The sequence below is a fragment of the Antedon bifida genome, chromosome 7, assembly GCF_963402885.1.
Source record: "Antedon bifida chromosome 7, ecAntBifi1.1, whole genome shotgun sequence".
In the NCBI taxonomy this organism is placed as follows: domain Eukaryota; kingdom Metazoa; phylum Echinodermata; class Crinoidea; order Comatulida; family Antedonidae; genus Antedon; species Antedon bifida.
Window position 1 is genome coordinate 10,042,412 of NC_136232.1, and position 22,135 is coordinate 10,064,546.

Sequence of the window (22,135 nt, forward strand, 5' to 3'; positions counted from 1 at the left end):
TCAAAAATTATTATTATAATATATTAATTATTAATTCCATTCATGCCAAATGCTCATAACATGTTTGTGTGCAAACAATAAGTATGTTTACCTCGATGTTCAAATATCTCAATTTGTGACAATAAAAGCAAATTGGAATACACTGTGATATAAAAAATGTACACTTTAAGATAAAAGGCTGTGTATCAAAAACAAATAAAGTATCTACAGTATGTGTAGTAAATAATTAGTGTAAAAACCACAAATCAGTGATTTAATTTAAAATAAGACTATATACAGAAATGCCCTTGCTGTGTTTAAAAATATGTTTGAAGTTTCATACAGTAGTGCTTTTGACATTGCTTCATTAAGGTACAAATAGTGTAAGTAAAACTACATAATCAAATACTGTACACAAAATATTTACAAGAGAGGATGCAGATAGGGTCTAGTTGAGCATTGCCTTGAAATATAATTGGAAAAAATATATGGGATGATAATAGATTCTCAGTCTGACGACACCATTTCTATCCTTTCTGCATCCTCAAGAAAATACAATGTGCCCATGTGAAAGGAATGTGCCATAAATATAACCAAAAACAAATGAACAGAATCAACAGAGTACAGTTAACTCTCTAAAAACCTGAATTTCCTTTGAGAGAGTTGACTGTAGTATGCAAAACACTAGGTACTGTAGGTCTCAAATTTAAACTATTCATATTTATATACACCTTTAGTCTCTCAATTCTACTATGGTCTACAAAGCCAAATACTCCTCTCAAATCTCCTCTCAAACCAACCAGTTTTTGGTGACATGCCCATTTACTATAGATATTATGACTCATCTCGTACTCTAGCCCACTTCAACACAATTCAACACAATTCAACATACCCATCTTTATCTTTCCACAGCTGTGGACTACATTACAAAATGATCTTAGGGATGAGTTTGTTTCAACTTGAAATCCTTCTTCTCTTCGATCTAAACTGCCCAACTTTTTTGTTTCCTTTTTATATATATTATATTGATTTTAAGCTCAAATCAAACAAATAAACGAAACAGAACGATAGGTGGTCCATGCTTTTATGTCCTCTCGATATCATTTTTGGAACCTCTGAATGCGTTAAGTAATCTGTGTGATTCATAGTGTATTTTGTCTCACTATGTTTACAGTATGCAAATAGCATAAAATGATATGTATATAAAGAAGCAGAGGGTTCAATTGCCTGAAACCTTTCATTGGTAAGACTCCAAGATTTATCTTAAACTTATTAGATCTTATCTGCAATTCTAGAAATAACATATTTTCCAGCAATAGTAAAGTACTTTCACAATTATTTTCCACTAAATTGAAAGAAGCTATGTTTTTGTCTCACTCTGATGAAATCAAACAAAGTTCAATAAACTCTTAACATACATATTGTTATAGAGAAAACTGAATCTTTAGCAAGAAATAAGCAAGATGACAGAAGACCTGTTACCTGTTCATAACATGTGTTCCGCTGGCACACGTGTTGTGAACACATTACAAGATTAAGTTGAAGATATTGGACAGGAAATTACTCAAAACACAAAGCATTCTATGGTGTTTTGATGCCAATAGTAATACTTACTAGAATCAATGATGTTTAAAAGAACATTATATATCAAAGTCAAAGGTTGCCAGAAAGCTCTGCTACTTTTTCTGGCTGTTCTATTTTATCATTTTGATTTAGCTTTTTGCTTAGTTTATTTTGTATCTCCATTGAGATCCAGCCACTGATACCCACAGCATTTGTCATTTTTTCAGTGCTTATTTTATTTTGTATCTACATTGAGATCCAGCAACTGATACCCACAGCATTGTCATTTTTTCAGTGCTTATTTTATTTTGTATCTACATTGAGATCCAGCAACTGATACCCACAGCATTGTCATTTTTTCATTGCTTATTTTATTTTGTGTCTCCATTGAGATCCAGCCACTGATACCCACAGCATTGTCATTTTTTTCAGTGATTTGCCTTTAGAATATCAAAGTAATAACTACTGCAAGAAGATTGGTAATAGTGTGAAAGGTAGTTTTATGGGGAAAAAGTTTAGATTTAGAGAAAATGTTTTCAAAGTTTTTTTCCTCAAACAATAAAGTATTTGGAATTGGAAACACCATCATTAAATAAATAATTATGGTAAAAAGCTTAACATTTACTGTATCTGTAAACAGTAAGTCTGTATCAGGGATAAGAATATTCCATACAATCCTACAGTATATTTATTGCTAAAGAAAACTAAAGAAATTCAGTTTTATGTCGGTCTGTCTTTCTTTTTTTCTTATATAGGAAATTTTTCACTCACTATCCTTTAATGAAAATATACTTTTTCTTAGAAATTCTAAATTGGAAAAGAAATGCCTTGTTTTGCAGAATTTAATTTAGTATAAAGCAAGTTTTATGATAGGGATTTTCAGAATCAATCGGGTGAATCCCTCCAAATTAGCGTGACCCACATTCATTGACACTTTCTAAGGTCATGTGACACAAGATAAACACGCACGTCTGTCTGTAGGTGTAAATTATATTATTTTCTTGTTTAATTATTAGTGTATGAATGGTTTTCTGACGAATACCTACGTAAGTCGAAACAATTATATGATAACAGAACTGTATAGTCTTTGTCAAATTGGCCTTGAACATATTTTTGATAAAGATAGTGAAATTAGTCGAATACAATGTAACACTTTACTCCATTGTATAGCATATTAGTACCTTTATGTTACCATGGTTACTTTTAAGTTTTGTACGTAGATCGCTACCACAAAGTTGGAAGCAGTCAATTTATATGAAAAATTAGTGTTTGAAATTCTAAAAATTATAGTATTAAAATTTATACTTTCGAGTATATTTAGTTTATCAGGAAAGCTAGGCTTAGACTACACTACAGAATCATTCTGCACTGCAACCCATATTTACCACCAATTCAATCAATACATACAGTACAGTTTTCTCCTTCATAATTATTTATTCAGTTATTAACAATTTTTATTTGACTGCAGGAGATTTTTTTATTTGCATATTTGCTGTTGAAAAGAGAAATCGATACAAAAAGACTAGTACAATCATGGAGTTATTAAGATCCATGGTACAATATTGACATAATATATTTGTCAAGGCAACAGACATAATAACTTATTACTGAAAAATAAAAAGATTGATATCAGAGAGAATTTAGTAATTAGACTATAGGAGATATTAGCTATTCAATCTGGGATGTGAAGAGCTTATTTGTTAAATAACATGGCGTTTGTCACAAGTCCAAGGGTTTAGCTAAAAACACTAAAAGGTGTTACTTAGTTTGAATGAGTAAACTACTTTCTGGAAAAGATTATGTCATTTTCTATACAATGATCTATTTAATTGTTCAGTACATTTGTATATAAAATTCACTTATAAATTTACAAAACTGATTTCATAGTATGTGTTATAAAATTATACTCTTTAACCCAGGGGAGAGTCCCACCGGAGGTGCTGACTGGTCGTTGGCGACCCATATTGTTTTTTGTACATTTTCTTTTTGTTTTTTTTTGGTTTATGAATTCTGTCTGGCATATGTACTGTACCTGCTTCTTTTGGTATACTATTGAATATTGTATTATTTGAAATTGTGAATAAATCCAACCTTATTATAAATTACACTAGAAAAAAGGGGGATGAATGACGGAAGGAGTGGATGCTTTAACATTAATAAAATACTGTACAATTTTTTCCCATTAAATGTAACAATTTAAACCTAATAATCAGCAAATACTTTAATGGCCGCTGTAAATAATATATGCCAGAATGGACTTAGTAGAAATACCGAAAGCTGTATGCTTCAAGACACATCTGATTATTCTAAATGGTCAATAAAATATAAGAGGTCCTGAGAAAGGTTCAGTGATTCTATCTAATTCCGTCTTCTTGTCTTCTGTCTAATGTAACAAAAAATATTTTACAGGGGGACAATATTGTCTGTATTCTTTCTGTTTCATTGTCAGAATATACTAATTTTATTAATAAAGCTCCCATAGCAGCAGGCCTTCATGTCCAAAAATTGAATAAACACTATATACACATGGATGGATAAATGTTGGGAGAGGAATAGTTATTTGCGCAAAAAAAATGACACTAGCAGGATGGCTTGTATTTTAGGGTGCAGTTAGCAGATGACACAATTATCTGATAGGGATGCTCAATAGACTTTCTTCTTTTCATAATTGTATCCTCTCTTCAGAGAGAAGGGCTATTTTAGGTTTATCCAGACACAAAATAGAAGGGAGAATTATATGTGTGAATAAAGAGAATAAATCTAAAATTAGAATAAAAAGGTCACATCAATAAATCAATTTTATACCAATATATGTATATTATGCATGAGCTTGAAAATGAATTAATAATCTGAATAAATACATTTTAAATTGTCCGTTCGCACATCACAGTCACAATACTGCGTTGATTTTAGTGTGTTTAGTTCACACACAGGTTTTAATTGATGAAGTTGTCATACAAGACTGTTCCAGTTAATATATCCTTGGGGATATTATAGGAGTACAATTTGGTTGACATTGACAAGTAATTTTCACACATTTTAGAAGTGAAAGTGACATATAATTCAAAATAAGAATACAAAAACAAATTGGATGAAAATAGTAGTAGTAGTGCATATTACATTCACTGTATCAAGCACATCTGGCTTAAAAAAAAGAAAAAGAGGATTTCAGTGGAAACGATTGAAAAAGGAAATCCAACAATGGGCATACAGTACGTCAACTGGTATTCAGAGAGAGGTCATGATGTGACCTAATTAATGTGCTACAAATCCCTAATGAAACCTCTAGTTAAAAACTTCATAAACATTAATTACATTCATGTGGTGATGTATCAGAAATGATATAATCATTAAATAATATTATTTAAACTGATACCCTTTCAAGATCTTATGTTTTAATTGTTTAAAATAAATTAAAATGTCATGAACAGTATTTATTATTATAGGAGCACTTTGAAGACCTAAGCATAGCGTTATATATTGAAGACATTATTATTTACACTAATCCCATTAAATTTAATATCAATACCAAGATTACTTAAAGGGTACTTCAGTTTTCAATAAATTGATAAAAACATTTTAATGAAATTGTTATATATAGATATTCTGTGTAGTTTATGTATAAATGGAAAGAATAAAATGATGAATGCATCCACCAAACAGAAAAAAAATTGTATAATAAAAGTATGTACAGTACTGTATTAAATTCTTTATGGTTGAAAAGTCATGTATTTATGTATGACAGTATTGAAGAATAATACCACTACAAAATTCTAATCTTTTAATACCTGATTTACTTTAGAATTGTTCATTATCTACCCACACTTTTGAATGGATGTACCACAAAACCATGTGTAAATCCAACAATGTTGTTAATACAAAATCCCAATTTGTTGAAATATGATACAGGGCCCCTTTACGATGCAACAGAAAAAGTTATTAAATTTCATTGCAATAAATTTTAGTAAATAAAAGAAGACACTAATGTAGTCTTGTCAATATTGCTTTTACTACTTTAACTGTCAATTGACATTTAAAATAACATGTTAAATGCTCATAAAATAAAGTGTCAAATTGGTCAATTGCAGGAAACATGAACACAACATAGTAATCATGATTAACCGTCGTCAGCGAACATTGAAAGGGACAAAATAAAGTGTTTCTATCTCAGTGCGATTATTACAAATATGCTAAATTTGGACATTGTTACTTTAATATAGGTTTAAACGGAATAATGTTTAAGTTATCTTAATGTTTTATTCACATTATAGCTCATCTAAAAACATCAAAATAGATTACAAGAGCTCAAATACTTTAAAATCTTAAATCATGCCATCAAATAAATCAATCTATCTAAGCTCAAGTTTAGTATTAAAGGCTAAAAAATAAAGTGATCACTATTTAGACAATTACAAAATAAACTCTTTACAGTAACACATTCAGTAATTCCACTTCTACAGTTAATACCAGAATGTATAAGATCATGTTGTAATGGTGTAAACACAGATTTAAGTATAATGTTTGATGCATAATTCTTTTTAAATGATTAAAGTGGAAAGATGCATAATTCTTTAAATGATTAAAGTGGAAATTACATTTGAGTGGCCTAGCGAATGGGAGGAGAGCCACAATCCATACAGTACATAATGTAGTATAATGGGTGATGTCAGTTAGTATTCGATCCCGAAGTGGTAGGCTCTGTGTCCCTAAGACAAGAACAAACCGATGCCGTTACGCCTTTATAGCCAACATCATACATTTGATAAACTCGCGGCAAAAAAGATAGGAAACTGTAGAGTTAATGTATATTCGTGCAATTCTTCCTTTTTAATATTGTATATTTAATAGTTTTAATAATTTTATGATAAAAGCTTTTAATCTGTATGTATTATACATAACCTAGCTTTTAATGTATCTTTGTGTATTTTGTTGTAATCTTCTGAATTTGTATAGTATATCTTTTTTTTATATTTCATGCCAGTTTCAAATGTATGGACAATAAAATAATATCAGTAATTGTACATGTACAGTAGCCACAAGAAATAAAGTGGTCCGGTTTTTCACAAGAAAAGGGAACAATCTCTGTTCAAGCCACTTGGTTGTCAAAGGCCTATGTTAAAAAGGTTGAAACATGGTCAGGTTGAAACATTACCAACCGTACTGGTGGCTACGGCCCTGGCATAGCCATAACATTGGCACTGGTCCATGCCTCTCCTCAACCAGATGTTAAGAACATAATCCTAGAGGTTTAAAGTACATATTAGAGAACCAGAAAAGTATGGGTTCTCCCCCTGATGGTTTATTGACATGTTGCCAACACATACATGCCAACATCTGAAGCTAAAAAAAAACAGGTCATGTTTTTTCGGTCAACAGCGCCCTCTATCTATTATCGAGAGGTAATGAGTGCAATGTGTGACGTCACACCTGTTATGTGAGGGGAATCCCCTTTCCGTTGAGAACAAAATCAGAAAATATATGACCGCAGATGTTCGTACAATGGCTTTAATTATCGTAATTTTAATTGCGTGTAGCCTTTTTGTTATATTTCAATGCAGAAAACCACACATTATAATTATACATCAAAATTCAGTTATCTGAAAATGTGGAAAAATGGTAGCACATGAAAACTCTAAAATACGGGAGTCTCTCGGCCAAAATGGGAGTGTTGGCATGTATGCAACATACAACCACTCACTTTTGTCACTATACTGTATTTACCCTACTTATTACAATATTCGCTCACTACTATATATGGTATGGAAGACATATCCCAATTTTCACACCTGCCCACTCATCTTACATCTCTTAATTGCACACAAACATTCTCACCAGGTAAATAAATTGTTACACCGTTATTTTGTTGCAAGATATTAAATTTCATAGTACCACTCTAGCCTACAACTTCCTCATAAATTTAATTTTTGTACATGTATGATGTGTTTGAAAAGAGCATTTAGATAAGCCAATTAAATTTATGGGCAATTACAGTTAAGTATTCAAACGTATTGACAAAATAAAATCTCCCTAGGCACAAATTCATTGCCATAGTAACAAAATAAGTTTTCTTTAATTAATACAGAGTAACTAGAATCTGTGTGAATGGAAATTCATAAACACAGGAAAAAAAAAACGAGGGAAACAGATGCGACAAAAAAAAAATGTGATGTGCCCATATATGGACATGATGATGTCATATCACTACTATATTTGGACATATCATTACACCATATTTGGGCATATTGCCACCATATTTGGCCACATCACACTTTGTTTATCAAACTAGTTCGATAGTGTAGACAGAGCTTTACAACATCTTTCTTTAAGATGTCAAACAAAATAGTGTGATATATTTTTCTCTTAAAACAGATTTTTGACACAAAATAAATCCTTGTTCTCATTGTGGCAGTCATAGGTTTTATTCAGTTGTACTATAAAAATTCTTGATTTGTAATCTGTTACAAAATGCACGATAATATTGATTGGTAATGGTCTGTTTAGCATCTTTTCAATTTTATTCTGAATAGTAACATCACAGTATTATTTTTTATGTAAATTATTTATTATCATTACTATACCAAAGGTTTAGAAAACATTGACTTGTAACATACTATAGTCCTCTAAAGGTCTGTCTACACTATAAAACTAGTTTGACAAAAAAGTGAAATGTGCCCAAATATGGTAGTGATATGACACATATCGTGTCCACATATGGACACATCACATTTTTCAGTGGCCTTTCCCCTAAAATTCAAGGCCTTAAATTGTAATATAAGACATATAGTCCTCTAAGAATATGCACTTGTCTTCCCTATAACATTTCAGGTTTCCTACTGTATTAAAATAATTTGTTCGATTTCTTGTGAAAACTTGTTTGCCTTGTCTAACATTGAAATAGACGACTACATGGGAAAGAGAGTTTAGTCCAATCTGATAATCTCTGATAATCTCGTCATTTTCATGTAAGTTTGTTTCCTGTAAACACTACACAATATAATAGAATACAACAGGATATTGTATCTACAGGTATAGTCAGTGTAACAATGATGTGCTAGTTGTAGTATTATGACATATAAAGGGCCTTCAACTACTATAGATAAATAATCTTTGATTTTATCAATTGATATTGAATGCAACTATAAACTACTGTATCATGAAAAATCATAATCATTGACAAAGAGAGGAGAGTTGAAAAGAAGAATACGTACAGTCACGGAAATTACAAAAAAAAATCCTTGTGTCATTACAATCACAGATGACATTTTTTTGGGGGTTTTTTTTTTTTACTACTTTAGAATATTTATAATATATTTTTTCACTATAATCTGGGAATATCAAGTATTTGCAATTTATTTAAGTGATAAATATATCAATATGCTTTCCATGTTTGGTATTAGAATTTATCCTAAAATCATTCAGTAAAACGGAAAAAAAAATCTCTTTCACAAACACATGATCTATGAAGGGCAGTAAAATGACTATAAAACGTCATCTCTTCACTGAAACATCAATACATTTCAAGTTGACGTGCTACACATGTTTGATGATTATAGCGGTATTAAGTAGGGTTTAAATGATGTCAGCTTGACATCGTTCACGATATTTCCTAACAGGTTATTAATTCAGCAATGATACGCACTCACTTAAAATATTATATTACAAATAGCCAATTATGCTTGTCATATCGTTTCAATATTTTCATGATTAAATATAAGAATGTATTTTAAAAAGTGGAGAAAGTAAGACATAAGCTACTATAGTAGATTTATAAAAAGGGATTAAGATGTACCTGTCATTAATAATCTGATAATCTGTACTTTTGGAAAGTACAAGATAATTGTCACAACGTAATTATTTACTGATGTAGTAAAAATTTTAATATGATTGAATTGTATTTAAACAAAGCAAATATCAGTAAATACATCATGTTTATTGCTGTAGATATACATTGCAAGAGACACACAAATGTGTAATTGAGTAATCTGAAAATACATTTACATGTTTGTCAGACAGACTGTCTCAACAAACAATGGGTGTCTCCTTTATTATACCAATAATATACCAATTGATGAGGTTCAACTTTGATTAGAATCAAAGGAAATGAGAGATTCAAAGCTCGTAAAAAAGTTGAATTGAAAAAAATTATTGATGTTTTGCACTCTACTCATATACTTAGGGTAATGCTATGAAAAAAGATGTCAATATAATCATTGTATAATGGTATCCCTGTGTGGGTAGCACCACTTTTAAAAATGGGCTTATCTCACAACGCTTGTTCTGCTTTGCTGGTGTCACTATATAAGTTAGCCTTTTTTAATATTGTTGCAAAGAAATATATACTATAGAAATTTCAGTTAAGTATTTCAAACTAGAGAGATACTATCTGTTAAAAAAAAGAAACATTGTTTAAGGGTCTTTTACACCGGGCCGCCACAGTTCCAATGTTTGATTTTCACGATGCTCCACGCAGCTACAGTATGCACCAATCGATATGCGCATAACCTAGCCGCGTAAAAATTAAACATATACGTTTTAGTATCAAGTATCAAAGATTTTGTAATTAATATTAGCAATCTAGAGAGATCTGTAAAAGGTTAATCATAAATAAGTGGAAACCAAGTGAAATGTGTTGCAATTTGAAACGCATTGACAGTAAGCTACTTAGTGTAACTGTACTTTATCAATTTTAAGTATTCGGTTGTAAAATTAATCAAAATCAAAGATGATATATTTTTAAAGCAGTCTGCATTTGCATATTGATTATTTATCAATCTATGAATAAATAATTATTCATATCGAATAACATTTATATCATTCGCACAGATGGCTTTAAGATTGAAACTTTAGGAACAGCTACTGTATGTTTAAGTGCTGGAGAACAGAGTGGTAAAAATGGTTCCTCTGCATCATCATCATTTTATTTTAGGATATTTTATGACCTGTTTTTGTGTGTAAAGTGCTTTAGAAACATTTTATTAGCGCTAAAAAACAACCATCATGGGTGACTCTCATCTTGAATGTTTTTTGGTTATCAGAGGATATTTCATGACTAGCTAAGTTTCTTTTGTGTAAAGCGCTTAGAAACATTGTATTAGTCGAGATATAAGACAACTATTATTATTATCCTCTTGTTTAAGGACGTTTACAAGAAGCTATTGCAGTTCTCAAATTCTCCTGACAAATACACAATTCTTTAACAGTTTTCATGCAATCTATACAGTACAGATTGTAAAAGTTCATTGTATTTTAAAGCCTTCTTGTTGTATATTTGCATTAGATATTCATTGTAATGTCATTACCAAGATATTCCTCCTCATTAATAATATAAGTTTATAATTTAAAAAGGTCAACGTTCTTCAAACATTTAAACATCATGCATCTATACATCAATTAATAAACTACTTAAGAAGTACAAATAATTAGGCCAACGGAACTGAAGTGTGTGGCGAAATTAAGTTTACTTAAGCGTGTGAGCTTAAAGAATGAAGAAATAATGTTTTCATAAAGAGAGACTTAAGAATCAAAATATTGTCTTAATCCCATGAGGAATGCTTAAAGGAAAGTTCATGTCAACGGTCAACTAGATTTTCTGGTAGAATTGAAGTACAGGTATCTATATTCCTAATAGTAGTGGGCTAATGAAGTATAATGTAAGGTAATAGTGGAGCTGTAGCTTGGTGGTAAATGTGCTTGCCTTCCAATCACAAGGTCTATGGTTCAATCCTGACCTAGTACCAGGGTTACTCACAATTCTTTCAACTTCACTCCCTAAGCCTCAAATGAGACTTAGTTTATAAGCACAATAAATTATTGAATAGTTTATCCATCCTGTAATTGGCGAGTTACTCACTGTTGGATGTGTATGAAATAAAAGAAAAAAATAAAATAAAAGAATTTAGTTTTAATAATAGTATAGAGTAACTTTATACAAGTTATAACCATTGTACACTTCAAGCAAAAAAAAACTACAGTATAACCAAGGCAAAATACAGATACCTAATATATGTTTCAAGATATTGATGTGTGCATATAATTCTGTACTGCTAACAAATTTGGCAATAAAACTTGCATTAAATGTACATATTGATGACATGACATCAAATAAAATCTAAAGAAGTGGTTTTAAATCCAAAGAAATCGTTCAACCAGTCAACTTCAGCAAATGTGTATACGATAACGATAAATTTGATCACCAATTATAATGTTACTATCATTTGGGAAATTACCGTTTCAAAATGACATATTATTGGAATATACAGTATAATATAAATATATTGTCACTTTAGAAGTGAACAGTATAATTTCTTAAACATGAGTGTGTCTATAATCACAGTTAATATTTTTCTTCATTTATCTGTAGCAGCTTGCAGGTGGGAGGTGGCTAATTTTGGTAGTTTTTTAAACAAGGAGAAAAGTGTGCATAGCAACAAACTTGCTAATTAATTAATCAAGAATTGAGAACTAACTTATTTTTAGCTAGATGTTTAAAAATTAATTTAAACTTTTTTTTTTTTAAATTGTCAATTTTAATAAAAATCCTACCATGAAAAAATCTGCATGTTTGTATGGATGACTTATTCTTTTAATCAGTCTGTTGACTTGTTAAAGCCTTATTAAACATGGTATATTGTCTCAGGTCTCACAATGAGTTTCTCTCTCCTGTCAAACGATATTACTAACATGTCATCATAGTTTAGGGGGCAATGTCTTAGCTTGGATGATGTATTGTACAATGAAAGTTCGGACTTATTACACTGGGGATTTGATAAAGGAAACAGTAAAACGTGATATTAACTTAACTCGCAAGGACATTGTGTTGGCAATAGTAAAGAAAGTAACTGGTATTATGGATGGGTTTATGAATTTGTCATGAAGAATTTGTTTTTCTCATAAGCATGTGTGACTAGCTAGTTACTTTGCAACATTCCAATATACATCCCAACCCATATTAGGTCATGTAAATGTCTTTATATTAGGACATCTCAGAGGATACACATTTAGAATTATAGTTCACCCATAGATCATCTACTGTATTATATGTATTAAATGGCATCCACTTACAATAACACCTTGCATACATTCATATAGATTTAGTATCTTTAACAAGCATATCTTTGATAACAATATAATCATCTGTAATTGATCAAAGAGATTTACTGCAGCAATTCTGCTACTACTGCAGTAAGTCAAAGAATAAAACATTTTTAACTCTGTAATAAATTCTGTGAAATTTATTTAATCATGTGCGTTCAAATTGCAGGATGCAGTTTGTTGATCCACAACTTTGTCCATGCATAAGAATTTAAAAAACCTTAGTGGTGTACCAAGTTAATATGACAAGCACTACTTAAAGATATCAATATTAAAGATTGTGTAAAGCTCTGCCTACACTATCAAACAAGTTTGACAAAAAAAGTGTGATGTTCCCAAATATGGTAGTGATGTACCCAAATATGATAGTGATATGACATCATCATGTCCATATATGGGCACACCACATTTTTTTGTCACATAAAGTTTGATTGGATTAGACATACACTTTTGGTTCCATCAATAATCAATCATCATATAATCAATTAAAAATATCAGTTATTTCTAATTGATTTTTCAGTCACCCACTCTTTAGTTTCAAGGAATAATCTTTGTGATTAAAACATCTGGTTAAACAGTATACACCAGTATTTATCTTGCAGGGGCGTAGGCTGCAATAGGGGTGCAGATTTACCCCCATGCCATCATAGCAGCAACTGGATCCATGTACAGTAGTATTTAGTAATACAGTAAAACCCCTGCTTTGAATGGATGATGGGTAATGCAGTATAATACTAAACTGCCAACCCCTATTCAGTGGACACCTCTATTACTGTAAGGGAACACTTTGCTGGGTGCCTCTAAATAGAGGTTCTACTGTATAACAGTACTGCAGGTTTTATAAATAAGGTATGTGTACCCTAAATTTTTCAAATTGTAATGCAAAAGATAGGACACTAAATTCAGTTCGGCACCTAAAATTTGCCATTTATAGGCTCTGCCCCCCCACCCTATTTCAAAATCCTGGATCCATCACTGGCTACTCCCACGCAAAAACGATGCTACGCCCCTGCTCTCAAGCAAAATTGATAAAGAAACAAATACTCAATCTTTAACATCACAGTAATTAATATTGCATGGCCTGAGGTGGATGACACCAAGCACTATGTGTGTTAGCTTTCATTCAACTTTTTAAGTATGAACTTACATTTTGGTTAAGTAGAGTTGTTGAAATAATGATGACATAACACAAGATAAAAACATTAAATTAACGTTAATGTAATCAACATTATACGCATTTTAAAACTACCATATGAATAAAACAAGGCTTAATTAATGTTTTAATTAGAGTTTGTTCAGATATTTTTAAAGAAATTTTTTTTTAAATGGACAAAATTTTGTTACAAAATCGTATGCAATTCGGATTTGTTAAATATGAAATGATGATAATCGCTTACCTGACAATCGATAAAGACAGTTGTCAACCGATACAGATTGTCCGTGACTATCAACACATTCAACTTGTCGCAAGCGTTCACCAATCTGTTCACTACATCCTGCGTCAAGCGGAATTGGTTTCGTCTATTTGTAAAGAAATTGGTGAAAAGAATCATAATGCATGTTAAAATTAAATCTTACAAGTTATGGGTTCTCTGATGCTGGGTGCGATTTTCGTTTCGCTTCGTTTAGGGATCAAGACAAGGTTATTCTACAGCAGTTACTGCAGTAACTACTGTAAATTTTTTACTGCAATAACATACAGTATGAATTTAATTTGTTTCATGTACTGTAAAAGTTCCCTAAACAAATTAGTATCAGTAATGTTTTTATCTGTTTTATCAGGGAAGAGTGACATGCATCAATTTGTTTAAAAAAGTACAAATAATATTAAAAGTTTTGGCGTGGGAAGTTAAAGATTTTGCCAGATGCTGTAGTGGGCTTCTTAATAAATGTGATGACATTAACACGCAGCAAATAACGTCTAGGTAAAACTACAAATAATATGAGTTTATAGCATTCTTCATTGTCAATATGAGATTATATTTTAAATACTGTCATTTAACGAGCCTTGAAAAAATATGGGTGGGTGTATACAGTATCTTGGTGGATATGTTGCCGATCTAATATCATAATTGATCTAATAAAAATATATAGATCTTTAATTGCAAAGAACTAGATCTTAAAGCCAACACAAATCTTGATTAATTACTAATAATATTAATTACCACTCACATTACCACTCGAGCAAAGTGTAAATCAAAACAAAACTGAGTTTAAAGCTCTATCTACACTATCAAACTAGTTTGACAAAAAGAATAATATGGTAGTAATATGATGTCATCATGTCCATATACGGCCCATCACATTTTTTGTCACATAGTGTATAATAAAGTTTGACAGTGCAGACAGAGCTTAAGAGAGAAATATACACGCTTCTTCAAAAGTGTAGGGTGGCTTAACAATACTTCCAATTAATACTCCAAGTGGAGATGACTATATTATCAACCATAATCTTTATGACATTTAAATTACTGTACTTTAATAATCAAATTCCCAAAGTATGATTACCATTAAAACTAAAAAGATCAAACCATGATAACAAGTCCAACCTGTAATAAAGTCTAATTAGCATTTGATGTTTCAAATACAAAAGAATAATAATTCCTATTATATTGTTTATGAGTGGCAGTTATTCATATTCAATGACATAAGATAATTATACAGTGTACTGTAGGCCTATTATTAGTTCGCAAAATAGGCCTACATATTATTCAGAAATACAGTATTAGGAAGCTGATATCACTACAGACTCACTGAAATGTACACACAGTATAACAGGGAATCCTAAAATCCCTGAGAACTGCTTGAATACAAACATTTTTTGGAAGCTATAGACTCAAGTTGAATACTATGATTTTTTATTTCCCCATACTCTACTGTATATACCCAGAATTATTCTTTTCTGACCAGTATATTTTATATGCCAATATATTCTTTAGTGCAACCATGGTACAACATACAGTAGATGATTTTAAAAGCTAGATGGAATCAGAATTCCTAGATCAGCAAAACCTTATGTGCCATTTTTTAAATGTGAAATAATTCAAAATCTATTAAAATCTATGTTATTTTTTTTTCTATTCATTCTTTACATTACTAACTACAAATTTAAAAAAAAAAATTATTTTGTGTCCGGTAAAAGTAAGTTCATGTGGTGATACAAGGTTTTGAAAAAAAAATATAGTGACGATTCAAACTTGAGGGTGTTGGATGGTAGTACAGTTAGTATTGTGACCTTTGACATTTTGACAATTGGGAGATTAATTACTTTTTATGAGTTTATCATAACAAAGGTTGTGTATTACTGTTAAGCCAATATTCAATAACATTGCAAACTCTATCAATTGCAGGCTCAAAAAATAAAAATCTAATTTCTTCCAGTCATATTGTCTGATACAATAATAAAAGCGCTGTGCTTTTGGCATCACATGACCTGACCAACTGTAAACGATGTTAGAAAAAAACCAATGATTGCGCCATTGAGTTACCCATTGGTAGAAAACAATTAAATACATTGCGAATGCGGTAGACTAATGTATTAATAAAGATCGCTTTTCAATACTGTGATCAATGAATAATAAAATGATTTACCGGGAACTTTCCAATGAGGACAATATTATAATGAAACATATTTTTCATTATGGCTTTACAGAATAGATTTAAAAATTATCAATAGATTTGAAAGTAATCAATTTGGTTAATACCACTGTTTATCAAATAGAACATGGCTCTATGTTGTTGATTGTAATAAGTATGAAACTTAATTATACACATTGGGTTTTAAGTCGACATACTCCAAAGGGATTAAGACACAAATTAAAAATTAAGCTACAGGCCTTGTTGGCGGCATGTATATGTTCAATGATTGATTTTTCTCACCACTAATAGGATAAAAGAAGAAAAGGAAGCATTTTATGTTACCAATTAAGTACTTTCTCAAAGTCAAATAAGCAATCAAACTATCTTGTCTATGGTAATGGGCTATAATCAGTAAAATAAAGGAAGTGTACAGTGTGTATGACATCAGAACATTTCCCATCATTGTTTTTACTACAGTAGGTCAAGCACCAAGGTACACATTGTTAAGTAAACAAAAATACAGCCAAACCCCAAAAGCTAGACTAAAGACACAATTGAGAGGAGGGACTATAGAACACATTATGGCTACATCATCTAGTGCCTTCCATTCAGATACATCAGTTTGAAGGTGCGCCCACTACGAATTCACATTCCAAGCACCAAGTGCGCATTGTTCAAACAAAAATACTGTACAGTCAAAAACCCAAAAGCAAGCTAAAAAAACGAGACAGGGACGAGAGAGACTTTAGAATACATTATGGCTATGTCGTCCAATTAAATATGACAATTTGAAAGTACACCCACCACACCAGTCACATGTACAACCATGGAGAAATAAGTTAGTTCTCCATGGTACAACCAACATAATCATATTCTATGAATTGATGAACAACTTTTTATATTCATATTTGTTTGTAATTTCAGTATATTGATGTTAAGCTGGAATTCTACTAAGCTTGGCATTTTTGTAGATCTGTTAATCTTAAATTAAATCGTGATTTAATGCAAATCTTGTAAACATAATCTCCTACAGTAATTGTTCGTTTCAAAACGTTCATCAAAGGTCAATTTAAGGACACGTATCATTCATTAGGTATTTGATTCACATATTATATTAATGATTGATTGATAGCCTGGTATTAGGTCATCATCTAATTAACAACCTGGGATCTATAAAAAATAATCAAATTAATTAATCTAAGTGATTTAATCAGAAAAAAAAGCATAATAACCTTGCAAACACAATTGTATTTTAGTTGGTAATCCTGTGTTTGTAAAATAAATAACAGCGAGCGAGTCAAATGGCTGAGCAGTTAAGGCAGGGGCGCCAATTACCGTACTGTACATAAGGAGCCAACAATATCGCAAAGGGTTCAAGGGTGATTACCCTCTATCTTATAGGACAGTGATTAATTTGCTATTGGTGATACTTGGCTACATGTGCCTAAATACATAAAATTTTAAAAAAACATACAAACTTCTCCTCTCAAATATTTATTTCCATCAATACATACCTCTCTACAACTTGTCCATTCATTTATTTTCCATTCATAAATGGTTATAATGTGATCATCAACACATTCTGGTAATCCTTTACAATCCTCAATTTCGGATAATGATCCACAACCTTTCCCGTCATTTACCGGTTCCTGGACTAAAGTTCTTGTGCGATACCGGACGGCAGCATTACATGTTTTACTACACTGTGACCAACGAGTCCACGTTGTCATTACGCAATCTTGCGAACATATTTTACAATTCTCGTAACTGTTTGGCTTTTGAATGTTCTTGCAATATTCTGGCGATACCAAAGTTGCGTAGTGTTCAGGTTTGCCAAAATTTATACAAGCTATTTCTCGCGTTTGACCACAGTTGTGGTCAGCTTGCAGTGTGCATTGGTCCCAATATTGATACGCCCATGCGGTGTCCTGGGCTTTGCTTGTAATGTTAAATAAAACGGTCACTACATCGTTATTATTTCCAGTCTTTATCAAACGAATGTCAGAACATTTTATTGGTATTAATATATTAATAAGTATAAAGAAATATACACAAATCATTTTGATTAAATTGTGTGCTTTTTAAAAAGTGGAATTAATTTGTCAGCTGTATATCCATAGATAAGTCTGGAATAGAAAATAGAAAAAAAGTTTATTGCAATCATAATAATTAACTAACGGTATTTGACTGGTCACTGCACTCGCCAACACCTCAAAAGAGCTACTCTCACTGCTCGCAAATAAACGAGGAGAGGAGCTAGATCTACTGATTATCTGCTCAAAATACAGCCTAGCAATGTTATATTTTGTATGCCTACTAGGGCTAGTGGTTTGAAAAAAAAATGTTTTTAATGCCTGATAGATATTTAGGCCTATACCAGTCTGTAAAACGCAAGTGCACACTAACATTCTATGTGCTACTGACATTTTTTTTTAAACTTGCTTATACAGTAGGGTCACCAATGGCTGGGCTGGGGACACCACCACTCCCTAACTAGGCCAACAACCAACATTGCTAACAAGATAAAATTTCAAACAATGATCCAAGCCAACCAAGTATCAAATATTTTTAATCTAAAAAAAACCCCAAACAATAAATAGCCTATATAAATATTATTATTATACTTCCATCAAATTGACAAATTACTCAGTAGTACTTCAAAATTAGACGTCTTTGGTCTTATTTGCTTAGCCCTCCTTACCTGCAACTTAAGTTTTAACTACCAGCATGCACACTGGTCCCCAGACTCACGTTTTCAACAATACACGACATTTCAATGTCAGCAGTCCAACAACAACAAACTTCAACTACCAATTTCACGGAAGCAATGTAACATATATATACACAAATTGCACCATTCATGCGGATAATTGACATGGGATTTGACACAGTCAAATGATAACGCCTACAGGGCCAACCAGGTAAACCATACTTGACAATATTCAAACGTTAAACACCCGGGTTTTGTAGTACTGTACTATACTCTCCCACATGTTTCTCTAATCGTCTGCTGTTTTTACTTTCACCTTCAGAAAAGCTCAGAGAAATTTGCATATTGACCTGCAAACTTGGGGCAGCTTCATTGTGTGAAATAAAAATAGTTAAATAATTCGAACCATAAAGCAATTTAAATAAATAAATATTCAATATTTACTGACTGTACGTTTACCTATTGTATATTATTACAATTTGCATATTCAAAAATATATATTTATGTTATATTACGTCATTTGACTAGATTATTTTTGCGTAAAAATACCTCTAATAAAATGTAGCATTCTGACCTGGCAACATACGCGCGCGTATTTACTGAGCAGAAGAACGATCTTAACGCTCGACTTATTATAGTATTTTAAAAACCACAATTATAACACTAGAATTTAATTCGTCACTTTGACGAATTATAGGTGATCATTTTTATCATTTTACTGAAATTAATTTTTTTTAAACATGCACGTATGTTAACATACGATCGAAAAATGTTGATGTATGCCATCTTATTATATGCTTATAGTGCTGAGTTGTGCCTATATGCCATATACAATATGTACAGTATATACTGTATATCTATATACAGTGTAGCATAGGTGAAATTACGGGACACACATGTTCTAATTTTTTGGCATGATGACGTTATCAAACTAAACTTTAAGATGACAATTTCGAAAGATAATTAATTGAGCAAAAAAATATAAGATTTGGAAAAAAAATTGGCACGTACAAGCGCTGTGCGCGCTCTTTGAATTGTATAACTTTGACGAAAAATATGAAAAAACTACTTTTTCACTTCAACTGGCCAAATGTTAACGTCACAACATCCGATAGGCTTAATTTTTATATGAATTAATATCTACATGTCATCAGCTTTCATAATAAATTATAATCATCAAGGTAACCTTCAATTCTGAAGAGCTGTAAGATATTCAAATTTACTGCGAAGGTGAAATTACACGGCCTACGTTATTCAAGTTTTTACGCGTGATGACGTCATTAAAATGAAGATAGTGTCAACTCATGATAAAGATAATTAATTAAACAAGCACATACTGAAAGTTGTGCGAAATTCGAGCACACATAACCAAGATGCGCTCTGTTGAATGTGATAATCTACACAAAAAGATAACAAATCCTAATTTTTAAATTCAAGTGGCCATTTGATGACGTCAAGACATTTTGTACGTAAAATGTGTACATGAATTCATATCTACAACTCAATGGCTTCCAGAATAAGTTAAAAAAATCGGGGGTCATCTTGCATTCTGAAGAATTATTTTCATTTTAAAAAAGACCTATTTTTCACCATTTTCAGAACTTTTGTAAAATTAATGTGCGCATTTTGTCATTTTTAACGTGCTCGTATAGCGTTATTTTAAGTCGGAACTGACTCAAATTTGGTGAATGTACTAAGGATGGCGAGTAGAATGAGATTTGTAAAAAAAATTCATATTTTTTACGCTTTTTAAGTATCGCGCGCGCAACATTTTTTTTTGCGCAGTAATTTTTGGAAACACGCAAATGGCCTAATTCATGCTCTAAATTGATCAAAACCTAATTTTGCGCGTTTTAAATTTTTAGCGCGCGATTTCACATGCATGACCTTGAAACGCGCAACTTTTTATTTGCTAATATTTTTACCCTTGATCTGAAGTTTACGTGTAGTGAATTCCATTAATATGTGATAATGAATTTTGGAGATATGATTGATAATGTGATTTCGCAAAATGGCGTATAAATGTCGTCACGGATGAGTGATCACGCTGGAAAGCTTATTAGGATTAAGTTATATTATTTGAAAGATATTCTGAAATTTTTGTAATCATTGACATTAAACTTTTTTAGATAATTGTTACACAAAATAGTGTACAGAAACAATAAAAAGACTAGACATGTAACTCGTCACTTTGACGAGTTTGGTTTTCCGCCGCGCAAGTGGTGCAACATGAACGTGTAACGACGTACCTTACCGTACCGAACATTAAGGGGATAGGTTGAGGACAAAAGGAAGTGTCCACGTTGGCATTATGACCTGAACTGAAGAATATGATATGTTTTTATTGCTGAATTCTATTATTTTGATTCATATATAGTATACACAGTATAATCTGTATCTATATCACATACAGTGTAGAATAGGTGAAATTACGGGACCCGCTATTTATTGCAATTTTTAACATGGCGACGGCATCAAAATGAAATACAAAGATAGCAATTTCGGAAGGATATTATCTCAGCAACAACATATTAACGTGCAAAAGAAATTTGAATACGTGAAATATTGATGCGCGCTCTTTTAAAAGCAATGAATTATGACGCAAAAGATGAAAATACGACTTTTTTCATTTAACTGGCCATATGATGACGTCACAACATCCGATTGGCAAAATTTTCACATAGTTTCGTATCTACAATCCAATAGCTTCCAGAAAACGTTGTAATCGTGATTATCAAATTTTATTCTTACGAGCTATAACAGATTAAAATTTACTGTAAAGATGAAATTAATGCCACACGTAATTTAAATTTTTAGGAATGATGACGTCAAAAAAATTAAAATATTTATAATTCATGCGAAAGACAGTTGATTGACCTAGACAATATCAAAATTTGGGTGAAAATGGAAAACGGATAAGTGGAGATGCGCTCTATTCAATGTGGTAAGCTATGACGAAAGATACAAAAATCCTAAATTTTATATTAGCGTGGCCATACGATGACGTCACAATGTCCGGTTAGCCATATTAATACCTGATACGATATCTACAACTCATTAACTTCCAGAAAATGTCATCCACAAAAAGTTGACCGTCTAGTTTAGAAATTACGACTGTTTAAAAAAAGGCATATTTTAAACGAATTTTTTAACCTTTTCATAAAAAACGCGCGCAAATTGTCCAATTCGACGTGCTCGTATGACGTATCTTTA

General features: G+C 31.5%; 1 protein-coding gene across 3 annotated transcripts in view; it reads right to left on the reverse strand.

Moving 5' to 3' along the window:
* LOC144848597 (thrombospondin type-1 domain-containing protein 7A-like) overlaps nucleotides 1-19,153 on the reverse strand; it is a 35,207-nt gene extending 16,054 nt beyond the window's left edge. For 2 of the 3 annotated variants that reach the window (XM_078705404.1, XM_078705403.1), the window contains exons 1-3: nucleotides 18,914-19,152; nucleotides 17,727-18,338; nucleotides 14,031-14,154 (exon numbers count right to left, since the gene is read on the reverse strand). In XM_078705404.1, the coding sequence (XP_078561530.1) occupies nucleotides 14,031-14,154; nucleotides 17,727-18,272 (670 nt within the window). In that variant the 5' untranslated portion in view covers nucleotides 18,273-18,338; nucleotides 18,914-19,152. Of the gene's footprint in view, nucleotides 1-14,030; nucleotides 14,155-17,726; nucleotides 18,339-18,913 lie in introns of all 3 variants that reach the window. The other variant, XM_078705405.1, reaches the window with a different exon arrangement.
* Between the last annotated feature and the right edge of the window lie 2,982 nt (nucleotides 19,154-22,135).